This window comes from Poeciliopsis prolifica, unplaced genomic scaffold (genome assembly GCF_027474105.1).
Source record: "Poeciliopsis prolifica strain line A6 unplaced genomic scaffold, Auburn_PproV2 SCAFFOLD057, whole genome shotgun sequence".
Taxonomy (NCBI): domain Eukaryota; kingdom Metazoa; phylum Chordata; class Actinopteri; order Cyprinodontiformes; family Poeciliidae; genus Poeciliopsis; species Poeciliopsis prolifica.
The window spans coordinates 3,073,946-3,087,742 of record NW_026562432.1 but is presented as its reverse complement, the minus strand read 5'-3'; the positions used below and the strand labels follow the sequence as shown (position 1 = coordinate 3,087,742).

The 13,797-nt window shown below is 37.2% G+C and overlaps 1 protein-coding gene across 1 annotated transcript; it reads right to left on the bottom strand.

The window, feature by feature from the left end:
• Positions 1-4,906: 4,906 nt before the first annotated feature.
• LOC129379373 (tryptophan 5-hydroxylase 1-like) lies at positions 4,907-13,181 on the bottom strand. Its single transcript, XM_055060128.1, has 11 exons — positions 12,992-13,181; positions 11,207-11,347; positions 10,397-10,580; positions 10,228-10,328; positions 10,034-10,101; positions 9,723-9,919; positions 8,779-8,914; positions 8,498-8,624; positions 8,284-8,379; positions 7,996-8,133; positions 4,907-5,673 (listed from the first exon to the last, which is right to left on the bottom strand). The coding sequence occupies exons 1-11, from the start codon at positions 13,088-13,090 to the stop codon at positions 5,503-5,505; spliced, it is 1,458 nt and encodes a 485-aa protein (XP_054916103.1). The 5' UTR covers positions 13,091-13,181; the 3' UTR covers positions 4,907-5,502.
• Positions 13,182-13,797: the final 616 nt, after the last annotated feature.

Sequence of the window (13,797 nt, the reverse complement as noted above, 5' to 3'; positions counted from 1 at the left end):
CAGGTTCAACATCAGTGTCTGACCTAAAAATGCTTCTGGAAGAATGGTCAGATATTCCCATCATAAACATTTCTAAATCTTGTAGGCAGCCTTCCCAGAAGACCTCAAGCTTTATACCTGCAAAGAAAGGGAATGTATGTAAACTTCTGAATTTAAAAAATGATCTCTCTCATTATTTCTGTCTCTTATTACCTGTGTCATGTTCCATGTAGTAAACAGAAATAATTGTAGCAATACTAACAGGAAAGGTTAAGACTGATTTAATTTCAGAATGTGAGAAAAAAAATGGTTTCATGTCCTTTTTTTTCTTTCTGTTTTTTACAGTGTATGCAAATAACTGGAAACTATTTTTTTAAATGTATTTTTAAAAAGCATACAAAAAAGTGGCATTTATTACATAAAATTTCCTCTTGATCCCCAAGAGGAAATTTGTTGAAAACTACTCCATCATAGGCAATAAATATAAAGTTTGGAAAAGATGTATATACCTAAGAGTGATAATTATATGTGCGTCATTGTTTTATCTTACCATTCTTATTTAAATGATAGCAGAATCCCACACTAAACATTAATTTAGACCTTCTGTTCTTCAGTATTAAAAAGAACATAACCCAACAAAACCAACCCACAAGCATCAAATGACCTAGAGATTAAAGTCAAGATACAAATGTTCAAAAGTTTGAAAACAAATTGTAATAATAATTATCCTGATAATGAAGATTATCGTAATAATTATTGAACACTAAATTACAATAATTCATCACTCTCAATCCCTAAAGTGAACCATATGTTTGAACATGATGCCTCATGTCAGAAAGGCAGGCAGTGGTGAGTGGACAGTGGACAGTCACAACAAGACAAGTGGGATTGGATGAATCTGTTTTGTCTAAGGAAGATGCCAGAAAAAGATTGTTCATGTTGACCCAGATAAAAATACATTTACAAACACTAAAATTTCAATAATGTCTGACCTTTCCCAGGTTTTTGTCATGCAAAAATATAAATAGATAAGGAACATATGCAGTAGGGAGATGAGTGAGAGTCTAGGACTTAACATGGGAATGTGATCAATTAGCTTCTAAGTGACAGAGACTTCTGTCTTCATGGGTTCTTATTTAGAAAAGCATGCAGCAGGACTGATGTGTATTTAATTGTTTTAAAAGAAAAACCTATTGCTTTCCATTTGGAACACAGGGAGCCTTTGTTTCCTAAGAGAAAAACCCAAAGGCTGTTGAGAAAACGTTGCAGTGAAAGTATATACCCTTAAATTGTTAGTATCATAGATATAAAATGGTAAATGGATCAAATTTATATAACACCTCATACTGACCACTCACATTTATACACCAATGTACAGATCAGTAAGCAACTTGAGGTTAAGTGCTCTGCCCAGGGGCACATCAACATGTGAAAGAAGAATGCGGGAATCTAACCTCCAAGTGCAAGAAAACCACTTGCACTTGGACTGCAAGAGGTTGCCTTGAACGATGAAGGACAATGATTATTGTATGTCCCAACGGAGAAAACTTGTGATGGGCCTCAGACCTGGAGTCTGCTTTACTGCATATACCAGCCAAAAAATTTAATATCAGGACATTTAACCACAAACTAAATATCTGTAGCCAGCGGGTTTTATTTTTCAATAATTACCAAAACCTTATGATCATAAGCATGTGTGAAGAACGATTAACCAGTGACTGTACCGCCTGTACATCACACAAAAAGTGATTTCACTGTAAATACAGCACAGTATTGTGTAACAGTAGCACTGTGGCCTTGCAGGGAGAAAGGTCCTGGTTCAAATCCCAACCTGGGGCCTCAACTCCACACAGATTAAAACATGATTTTAATAGAACAGAATTTCACAGGAAAGCAATGACCAGACTACTCTAAGGTGTGAGTGTGTGCATTCCTGTTGTCTTATGAAGTACTCAGCCTTTTAGCTGTGTTTCTGCTCCACCATATCTGAATCCAATGTCCGACTGGCTGACCCACTTCCTAATTATGTAGTCAAGTTCTTCAGCATCCTGCCGATAACCTGAGGTGTGTTAAAGCAGAGACATCTAAAGTACTCAAGTATTGTACTAATAACGCCTCTGCAGCACATTGGCAATAGAGGGTTATCTGTGAAGCCATGCAGACGTCACTATTTTGTGAGTCATCTATCTTCTGTGAAGGTTCAACTAATGATGGAGTTGTAAAAGATTTTAAAAATGAGGAGTTTTAATAAATATAAAGTCATTGTAGGCCTATATATTTTTGATCATTTTTTGCACAATCATTACCGGATTTACATTAATTAATCTTAATGTTTGTGATTCCAAATATGCCCATATTTTCCTGATTAGACAGTCAGTGTTCATTGTAAGTTATCCCCACAGCGTGTCTTAACAGATGTACTCTCCTTTTATAAATACATAAAACATCATTTAATTTCAATGACATGAGTGTATGTAAATATTAGAATACAATGTAGCTGCTCCAGCTCTTGTCGTAACTAAATATGTATATTTATATATATATGTATGTATATTTTTTAAAATAAAATTAAAGTTAAATTAAATAACAGTAAGATTAATTTTACATTCATAAACCTTATTAAGGCACTTTAAGTGATTAATTTCAGTGAAACAGGCTTTGTAAAACAGGGAGCTGCCTTAGTAAAATATGGCCCAGGAAAAGGAATGCATCTCATTATGTATCTGTAATACTCATTGCCTGCAATGTACCAATAAAGTACAGAGCTAAGCTCAGTGTTTTCTATGAACAATCATCAATAACCTGGGCATGACGAATGGACGGATGGAGAAGTCAGCATAATTTCACAATAAATTGCATTATAATCTGTACATTTAATTCCTTTACACAAAATAAATATAATTGCATGACATTCAGATTTCATTTCCTCTTTTTACCCGTTATATATGTCAATATAAATTAATTCAGTCCATGTAGTTGTATTTTCCAGTAAAGATTTTCTGAAGTAATAATGCTGTGTTGTGTTTACTGGCAGAGCACATGCTAAGCTAACGTAGCAATGTTTTAATTATTGTGACTAACACTGAAGTCCAACTATAAGCAAAAGGATGCAGAGTGCAACAGCTTTGTGATGCAATTCATTCCAGTACTAAATAGATTTCTTGGATTTTGAATTAAACTGTAGCAGTTATTTTGTGCTGCTTAAAAACCAATCACAAAACTCCTACATAAACAAGGAGAAAGCTAAAAGGCCATCTGCTGAAAACCACAGAGCCCACAAGGAGGTCTGGTTAAACTTTTTGTCATGGCAAAATCCATGACAAAAAGATATGCATTCATTATTCATTGATTGTTCAGTAATCTTTGATGAAGGACATGAATCGTTGAGACTGCTCTGCCAGCCTCCCTGAATCAACTGGTGGACCGAATAGGCCGATCAGGGGAGATGGCAATATAATGATCTGCAGAACCACAATAGAGACACTGATTAGAGTTAATGTTTTTGACTTTCTTAAGGTTTTAGTCTGGTCCTGTTGAGCTGAATGAGATCAGGATAGTGAGAAGATCAGAAAGAGAGAGACTGACAGGAGCTGGAGGGACAGGTGAATAGTTAGTCCTGGAAGTGGGATTTCTTCTAGATTTGTCTCAGGTGTGTTCTCTCTGGCTAGATGAATAGCCAGAGAGATGAGTTAAGAATTTCCCGTTCATCTAACCTAGACAGTTTGAGCTGAAGCAATGGGGGTTGGAGAGAACCAGAGGAACACAAATATTCAAATGATCCAGATGTTAATTGGTGATATCCTGTTAATCACAGAGCAATCACGTGATTGGATGACGGAGTGCTGTTCAGAAAGAGTCCTCCCGAGAGAGTGTCTGCTGGGTCCGATTGAGGGCCTGAGTGTTCAGTCAACGTTTCGCTATGCTTCTGGCCCACATGCAGAACACTCCCAGGAGGCAGTTGAAAAAGGTTCAATTTATTGAACAATCAATGAACAATGAATGTGCATCTATGTTCAGGAGCCTGGTGAATGTGAACACTGGAGACAGTAGAGGAGTGGTGAGTAACAGTGACTGATGACGAACAAGTTACTGACTGGAGCTCTTACTGGCGGAGAGGAGTCTGCCAAGAGGGGGGGAGGGAGTGATTGGGTTCCAGGGTACGAGTGTTGAGCTGGAGTTGTGCAATACTGGGAACCTGGGATCCGTGGAGCGGTCTGGTGGAGGTTGCTGGATGGTAATACCATTGGAGGGCGGACAGGTCATGCAGCATAGGTTTGGAGGAAGAGGAGCGGAATGTTGCCAGTCATGGGATTTGAACCAGAGATGTTCTGAGAGTCTTGAAAACCCAAAGTGAAACCAACACAGCACAGGGAGCAGAATCCAGAACATCACAGAGAACACCTTTAAATGAGATCATAGGGTTTGTTACAAAAATCTAAAAAGCACAGGGAACACAAAGAGAACAAACATTGGTCAGGATAGTGTACCATGTATAGCTGATACTCAGGCACCAGAGAACTGGCACCTGGCTCCTCTTAAGCTCTGGCTGATGAAGCAGATGCCTTGCTGGTGTGAGTAATTAGCTCCTCAGGGCCTCCAGCCAAGGAGCAGAAACCTCCTGGCTCCCTCTGCAGCATCTGAATGAAACATCCACACAGACCCCAAACCCCAGCTCCCCAACACTTCTTAGGGTCATAACTTTCTTAGGAAAGTTATGACACTTTTTGTCTCTGTTTAATATTTAATGCTACCAAATAAAGCTAAGATAACAGCTTCTTAAGCCATGATGGAAGGAAGTGACCACTATTTAATCATATTCCAAACAGCAACAAAAATGAGTTAAGTTAGTGACCGACTATATAAAACTATGTTTCTAGGTAAATTAGGAACAAATGCAAGTTATGCGGTCTTCAAGTCAGCGCTTTAATCTGAGAATGACACCAAGTCCAACTTCACTGTGATTCCAATTCCAAGGACTCTTCTTCAAGTAGCAATGCAAGTGTGAGCAATGAATTTTCTTCTATTTTATTTTAAACACTGCAGCAACATGTTCACTAAAGTAGGGTTTGTATTTTGCGCAAAAACAGATGTTTTCAATGCAGCCATTTTGGATTTCAGGATTAGAAACTTTCTTTCCCACTGCATTTTTTAATGCCACAAGTCTGTTTGAAAAGTTTTCCAACTTTTTCCCATTAATTTTTAACTTGAACTTCAAAATTGTTCCTTGGGCTTCTAATGTTGCACATTTTATAACAAACTGATTTTAAGTGCTGCTTCACTGTTTCAAAGATGATATTTGTTACAAGCTCAAGAGTCAAATTTCATCATTGTGAAACTACAGACATTTTCACCTTTTACATCTCATATTATAACTTAATAAAACATCAATGATCTATTTTAGCATATGCAGCATCATATCCACAAGCAAAAAAAATAGGCAGAGCACAACCCATAATCACATTTAAATAGATTGTGAGGTCAATCAAAATAGATCGCAAACTTCTATTTTGTGATTTTTACTCTTCAGTCTTTCTGGAGTTTGCCGAGACGACGTAAGGCATCTTCAACAATGTCCAGCTCATGCCGGATGTCTTTGACCATGTTGTTGATGTTGGAGGTGTCCCTCAGAACGTCCACACTCTGTGTGTAGGGGTTGTAGTTCACTGTGAATGGACGCTTAAGGGTTTTGGCAAACTCCCTGTTGGCAAAAGCAGAGCAGTTTATTCTTAGCCAGGTTGAGATTCAGACGTAATATCATCTGAAGTAGAAAGGAAAACATGAAAGATTTGAACCGTATCATTCCTTTAATAAATGAATCACACCTGGTTGCCTTTTGACCATTGTAAAACTCATCTCAGAAATATTCTACCATCTAATAAAAATTTCACATCAGAAATATTATGCCTGGATCAGACAGTTTTTATAATGGAAGTCTGTTTGGTTTTTGTAGGAGCACAGTCATAACTGATTTTACAGGTAAACGTGATCAGAAGTGTGCAGACCATATAAATTATCACACAAGTTTTCATCCAAAAGTTTTGATTTGTTTCTCTTAACCAACAGAGAACCTCTGTAATGGTGAGAAACCAGCTCAACAGATCATCCACTGAGGTTTAGTTCACAACAAACCTTTCAGGCTATTAAAAACCCAGACAGAGCCTTAAAATATTTATTAATCATTCAAAGCTATAGTTCACAGACTATAATTTGCAAACATCAATTTTTATCACAGTCAAGCACCTTTCAATAGTGCTTTCAGGTTTTCCAGTTTCAGGTTGTCTGTATTTTTTGTACAGCTCAACAGGTGTTGAGCTCACTATGAACAGTTCCTGGTCTAGGCCCAGTGTGCATATCCACACCCATGATCCCACCAGGATCTTCCACGTTGACCAAGTTTATTCACTGAGGTCTCACATATGATTATAGATAAGCATTTATTCTTTTGACGAAAGAGAAAAAAACGAGCTGCACATTTTATTGTGCCAAATCCAGAGCTGATAACTTTCTAGTGGACAAGAGTAGAAGGCAATAGAACTCTCTCTGATGTAAAGGGGTCAGTTGGGCTTTATTGGCCTCTCTCTTCATTGATCTTGTGGTTTAGCTGTTTGCAGCTGCAGCAGCTTGCAGTCAGTCCTAGGCTGAGCTCCAGATCTCTCCCTGCCTCATGGCTCCACTCAGCAGCACCGAGAGTTTAACCATTTCCAATTCTAGAACGTCAACATTTATCAACCAATGTGTTCTTCAGTGCCAAAATGAAACTTGTGATTATTTATACAGTATAATCAGTTCTATGTGGAGAACATATATGTTGTTATTAGCGGTGCACCTATTATTCATCAAGCTGATGATTCAACCCTGATTTTCTTAAGAAGATCAGTGATCTTTCATGTTAAATCAAACTTATCCATGAAACTTATGATTTTATCTTCCTCAGCAAAGGTCTACTGTCCTCTATTGCTCTGTTGTGAATCCAACATGCCAGACCCACCAGGTCACATCTGCACAATTGCAGTTAACAATAATGACCTCACTGATGCTGACTCAGCAACTTCCCTGCTATATTTAACAATATTTCAGTTAAAAAATAAAGCATTACAATACATTTTGGCTTGAATTTCAATGGGCAAGTTATGCTTTTTAACCCTCTCAGGCTCAAATTACTTGCAAAGACTAGCTAAGTAGCATTTAGTTAGGCAGATGTTGCAAATCTGCAACATCTGCCTGGAGAGATGTTAAAGTCTGTCACTCAGGAAACGGCAACTGGTGCAGCTAATAATCGAAATCAAATAGTGACCCTGTTTCTGTATGAGTCCTGGATCAGGACTCTCATTTCATATGAAACCATGGTGATTTTTCATGTTGATTTGATGAGAAGAAATCCTGCACCAGATCTCAGGTTGTCTTGCTGCTTTAGGTCTGTCCGGCCCAGCAGCTGTCCGGCCCAGCAGCAAAAAATTAAGATATGTGATCGAATTACTGGCTTATAAGGTAAAGATTCTGTTTAGTATTTCAGATTATATGTTTACTTATTTAATTATTTTTTTCAGGCTTTTGCCTCGCATCTCACTGGGACTGACTGCATATGTTTCTTAATTTGAATATCACTGAAGAATTCATCTTTCTGGGACCCAGGAGATTTAGCAAAAAATCGAATGGCTTAGATAAAGTTTGAAAACGTTCACATTACTTCTAATTACAACTTCACAGTTTAAAGTTATATAAAAGCCAAACAGATACACACTGACAAATTACACTTTAAATTAAATTAAAATAACTTAAATTTAATTTAATTTAATTTAATATTATTAATCTACTCCATGCCTCTGCCTTTTTTGATTTGGGTCCCAAATCAACACCACTAACATCATGTCAGTTCAAAGCAGGTGGAAAAAAAGCCCAAAAGAACTTCCAGTTGTAATTACTGCTAAATATAAAACACAAGGCACTCTGATATATTTATTTGGTTTAAAAAATGTGTTTTCCTTCATCCTTACAGGTATGTTAGTTTTTCTTTACTTGCCTCATTTTGTTCTTGGCTTCTTCGAAACTTTCAGCCACAAAGTAAACATCTTGGAATGTGGTTATCATGCACTCCTGGTTGCAGGTTACCACGGGATCAAACGGCCGGATGTTGGCCTCCCCAGACAGAGCATGCTGAGACCAGGCAGATTCATTATCAGGTTACAAATCTAGACCCACACTTCATGTTCTAACTGTGCAGAAATATTTGCTAGGAACATTTAATCAGGAAAACATTGTTTAAAAAAAAGTAGTGTCAATGCACCATCTAATTTTAAAAGTCACCTTAAGTTCACTAGCAGAGGAGAGAAGTCCAGCTCCATAGGCTCTCAGACCTCCATCCTGCTTACACAGGCCAAACTCCACCGTGAAGAAATAACACTACAACACCAGAAACAGAACATGCAAATGTTACAATGCATGCAAATGTTACAATGCACATCTGTACAAGTGCTTAAAATCACAAGATATGGGCTGGAAACACAGTTGGTATTCTCACTGTGGCAAGTTTCTGCACGTCTTCATCTGAGGCACCAAGCGATGCTAAACCAAGCTCTTGGGAGAACTGAGCGAAGCTGGGTTCTGCCAGCAGAGGAACATGGCCCAAAACCTCATGGCATGTGTCCCTGTATAAAACACGGATCAACAAACATTTGAACCACAACAGATGAGATAGGAGTTAAACTCATTGTGTGTGTGTGTGTGTGTGTGTGTGTGTGTGTGTGTGTGTGTGTGTGTGTGTGTGTGTGTGTGTGTGTGTGTGTGTGTGTGTGTACTCACGGTTCAGGTGTGTACAAAGGCTCTGAGCCATGACGAACATACTGAGTGCAGTGGAACACCCTGAAAGCGAGTCCTGCTAGAAAATCTCTTGGAGAGAGGTAGCCTGCTACTGGCCGGATGCTGAAACCTGAGCGCTCTGTTTACACACAAATATTCAGAATCACAGAGCAATATACAGAAACACACAGAAATACACAGAAAAAAGACAGAAACACAATCAGACTTGGGAAATACAGGACAAAATGCAAAACAGAAGAGAACTTGCTTATAAAAGCAAGCTCATATAGCATGCTGTTAGTTAATGAATACTGTCAGCATGGAGAAATATTATTGGAAGGAAAGAAAGTCAAATTAAAAAAAAAATTAACATGTTGCAAAAAAAAAAAATACAAGAAACAAAATGATGCTACTTCCTAGAATGTGATAATTTACGGTGAAATCCTTAATCATGTAATCAATGACTGCTGACATTTTAAATCACCCATGACAAATGGTGACAATTGACATTTTTAAATCAGTTGACAGCAACACCAAAAATATGTTTTTGATATATTTGTTAAAATGTCACCATGACAAGTTAGTGGCACGGTCATGTTCCTCATCCTGTCTTAATGCTCTCCTCACTTCCATCCAACTCCTCTGACTTCATAAATAACCAAGTAGTTTGCTCTGTATCAAAAATTTGATATCAATTTAGGAGGCACTTTAAATTTAACTAAGCATCTACATTCGCTCCTTTATGGAAGAATAATCTGTTTCACGCTGCCTTCACAGATGCATCATTTTTGCCATGCGATAATAAAGGGCTGAAGTATTTTAATGACTTTTACAAGGAATTTGAGAACAACATTTGGTAGTTACTCTTAATGATAATGTACTGAAAAAAATATTCAGACAAATTCAAAAATTTGTTTTTGCAGAGCTGGCACAGCTATAACACTCACCCATCAGGAAGCGTGACACATCCTCCAACTGAGGAATGTTGTTCTCACTGTATTTACAGTATCTGGTCAGCAGAGGAAGATTCTTCAGATACTCCTTGCAGGCATGGCTGGTATACAGCTTGTTAAGCTCCTGAAACACCACACCCCAGGTCCGCACCTCCTCTGCTGTGTAGTCGATACGAGGAATCTGATCACCACTGTTGCATATAAACAGGCATGATGGGTTAAAAACAAATATTTTAACATACAGAAATTTTGCAATATATTGTCTTATTTGTTTTATTTGACTACCAAAAGCAAATGTCACTTACTGTTTGAAGTTCATAGCCAAATCAGCAAAATACTTCCTCCTTTTACGGTAAATTTGGTCTTTAAATCCCTGTAATAACAATGTTGTTGTGTCTGAATTTGTTCTTTTTTTCCTTTTTTTTCAAACAGTTATTTGTTTTCATGGTTTTGACAACAAACAGAAAATGAGGAAAATCAACACAGAGGGTACACATACCGGGTGATCTGCATCTAATTCAGAGCCGTACATTAAGACCCTGTTGGAGCAGCGATCCAAATCCGAAATCCTTGTAGGAAACCATGGAACACATTCCAAACCTGATGGAAAATTGGGAATTCACTGCATGTTACTTACATGGTCATATTTGATTGTGAACATGTTTTACCATCATGTAGTAAAGAAGAGTTTCCAGAGGGAGTCATTTCCACTATATCGGTGTGTGTCCTCAGCAGCTCGGTCAGCTCCTTCAGTTGTTCATGCTCTGAATCACAGTTTATGAAGATCTCAAAGTCTGAATCTCTCCGTCTGGACTTGCGAGACTCAATATGAACCAGATGGACGTGTTTTTCCTGCAGCAACACAGTCAGAGTGCTCAGAAAGTTGTACTAGATAAATCAAGTCATTTTTAATTTATTTTATTTATATATTTCGAACATGATAGCAGTATAAAATAACAGACATAAACAAGAAATGCAATAGACATATATTGTTTTGAGCATAATCTTAACATGATCGAAAAGGAATAGGAGGAAGAAACTTATGAACGCCTACTCCATAAACTCAAACCATGTTTTCATATGAAGCCTCATTATTAAATAAAAATAAATAAATAAAACAGAGGTTAATCAATTTTTCGTTTAATCTATTTCCCCATCGTTTTTTTTGTTTGTTTTTTTTTGCCATGGACTCACCAAACACATATAAGTCTAAATGCAAGCATCCATACATCCATAACCACACACACTCTTATGCTTTAGCCTTAATATACTTATACACATTAGCGATAACGATCACCCATATTTCTGTATTATATGAAAATGGCCTCCTTATATTTTCTTTTAAATTGTATTAAATTTTATCTTTGTTTTAACTCCTCATTTAACTGGTTCCATGATTTACACTATGGATTGAAATACAAATTCTGTTAGATGACAGAAAAGGTTTTATCTTTCAAAGCATGCATATTAAATGATACCTGGAAAAGTTTCAGAGCTCTGATAAGACCCCCCACTTCATTCTTCAGAGTGAATATAATAGTTGCTGCTTTGTTTCTGGAGTTGCTTGGCTGTCCAGTCATGAGGTTGTCCTGGTGTCCATCTCTTCCATTCATCGTTATCTTGGTTTTTGGATGTGGGAATACATTTAAGATCATTATCAGCTTTACAGATTTAATTCTAGTTCAACAATGTTTCAATACAAACTAGTCTTGTTTCATTAGATATGTTAATCAAGAGCTTTATGCTAGTTTTATGACTAGAGGTAGTGTTGTTGTATTTCATAACAGTTATGCAATAAATGATAAATGTTCAAAGAAGCTGTCTGAAGGAAAAGCTTATATAATCCATCCCTTCTCCAGGTACATCACTGTTATGATCTCTTAAGTATTTTAGTGATATAATGTGCTTAAAATATTCCCAGTAGTAGCTCTAATAGTATTAATAACAATAATAATGGTAAAATGGATGCTAATAATGCTACAGTAATAACAACAAAGTTTCTCATATTCAGTGTAGACAATTTTCTTTTGCAAAGGTTTGAATTGTTTTGACAGTCAAACTGTCATGACTATAATAACTTTGCTGCCAACAGCTGATCACAAATAAAATACCAAACTTTTGTGATTAACAGAAATGCAACACATTAGGGAAAAGATTTTACAATTAGCACATCTATAATTGAACCTTAATAATATGAAACATATTACCAAACAATAATATATAATTCTTTTTATATTATTCAATTAAATTCTTAGGCACAACACCAGTTCTAAAGTCCTCTAGGGAAAAGACTTCAAAGTACTGTTGGTAGTTTATATAGAACCAAAATACATTAAAGATCTGCTGCTGCTGGAACAACCTTCCAGAACCTCTCAGGTCTTCAGGTTCTGGTTCTGCTCTGCATCCAGAACCAGAACCCAACATGGAGATCAGCATTCAACTTCTATGCACCACAAATCTGGAACAAACTTCTAGAAGACTGCAAAACAGCAGAAACCCTGAGTTTGTTTAAATCTAGGCTAAAACCCCAACTGTTTAGAGCCGCTTTTGAACCGCAATAAATGAAACATTGTCCAACATTTTGATGTGTAATGATGCCACTTGTAATGTTTCAATTGTTGATTTATGTGTTTTTATGATGTAAAGCTCTTTGAACTGCCTTGATGCTGAGATAGGCTATATAAGCAAACTTGATTGATTGATTTATTGATTGATTAACAAGCAACAGTATTTTAAACTTTTAGTGATCATTAAAAAATACTTCATTATTCAGGCTGCTGCAAAGGTGCAGGAGAAAAGCACAACCAACATAAGGAGGCTTTAGTCCTCATTGCAGGTTCGAATTCCAGCCTGATGACCTTTTCCGCATGTCTTTCCTCCCTAACTACCTACTTTCCTGACCTAATATCACTTTCAATTAACGGCCACTTGCGTCAAAAAAAATTTAATATTACTAGCTCATTTTCTGGCATCTGATTTCTGCTTTTGTGGAAAATAAATTAAGTTTCTGTGAATCAATTAATCAGATGCTAAACTAAATGAAAATGGTCTTTGAATAATAAATTCAAAGGTGACTTAAGATCAAAATGATACAGAAAATATTGGCAAAACAGACAATATTAGGTTTAACTAAAATTAGACTGAAAGCTTTTCTTCAAACATTATAGTTTATGCATTATTTAGAAAATCTGGTCAAAATAAACTCAAATTTTTTCCAAGAAGCAAAACACATCGACTGTACATTCATATTTTGAGATACTCGCCTTATTGTCAACCTTCTTGTCAGAATCATGGGACTTTCCTTTAGTTGGCTCCAGTTCATCTGGCATCTTGGCTTTTGTTGCTTCCGCTGCACTAGACATTTTATAACGTCTTAGAAAAAACTATGTGAAGTTCTTTTAACTAGGCAGAGGCAAACCAGAGTCCTTATGGATCACCTGCAGTCTGGGTGAGCGGCTGTTCGGTCAGAACCAACAGAATGAACTGCCTTGATGCTGTATTTATGAAGCCACCGGGTGGGAGGGGTCAGGCAAAAGAGAGAGGTTCAGTTTGAACAAGAGGAAAATTAGAACAAGTCATGATTAACACGGCCAGCTGGACACCACACTATCTGCTGTCAGGAAACGCTATTGTTACTTGTCATTGTTAGAATCTTTTCTGAAGTTGTCAGCCCCCCCCCTTCATTGTGTGGCACTATTGGATTGGTGTTTGCATTTTGCATATATACAGATAAATTCATCTCAAGCCCTGATGAGCTCTGAAAAAACTAGACAAAAAGTCTATTATTTGAGTAATTGGTCATTCTATCGATAATCCTGGACCTGCTCATCTCCACTGAGCTCCTTCAGAAAGAGAATCTTAAAGAATTGTACATTTCCCAAGAAGAGATGGTATCTGATGATGCTGACAAAGTGGTTTTCCTTCCTCTGCACTAAAGAAGGAGCAGAGAAGAGCTGCCACATTGAACTCATACCGCTGGCGCTACTCCAAGCAGAAAGCTTTCCCAGGCGCTGGGCCGCTGCTGTTCACTAAAACAGCAACTCAATGGATTTCACTTTTTATTTTCATC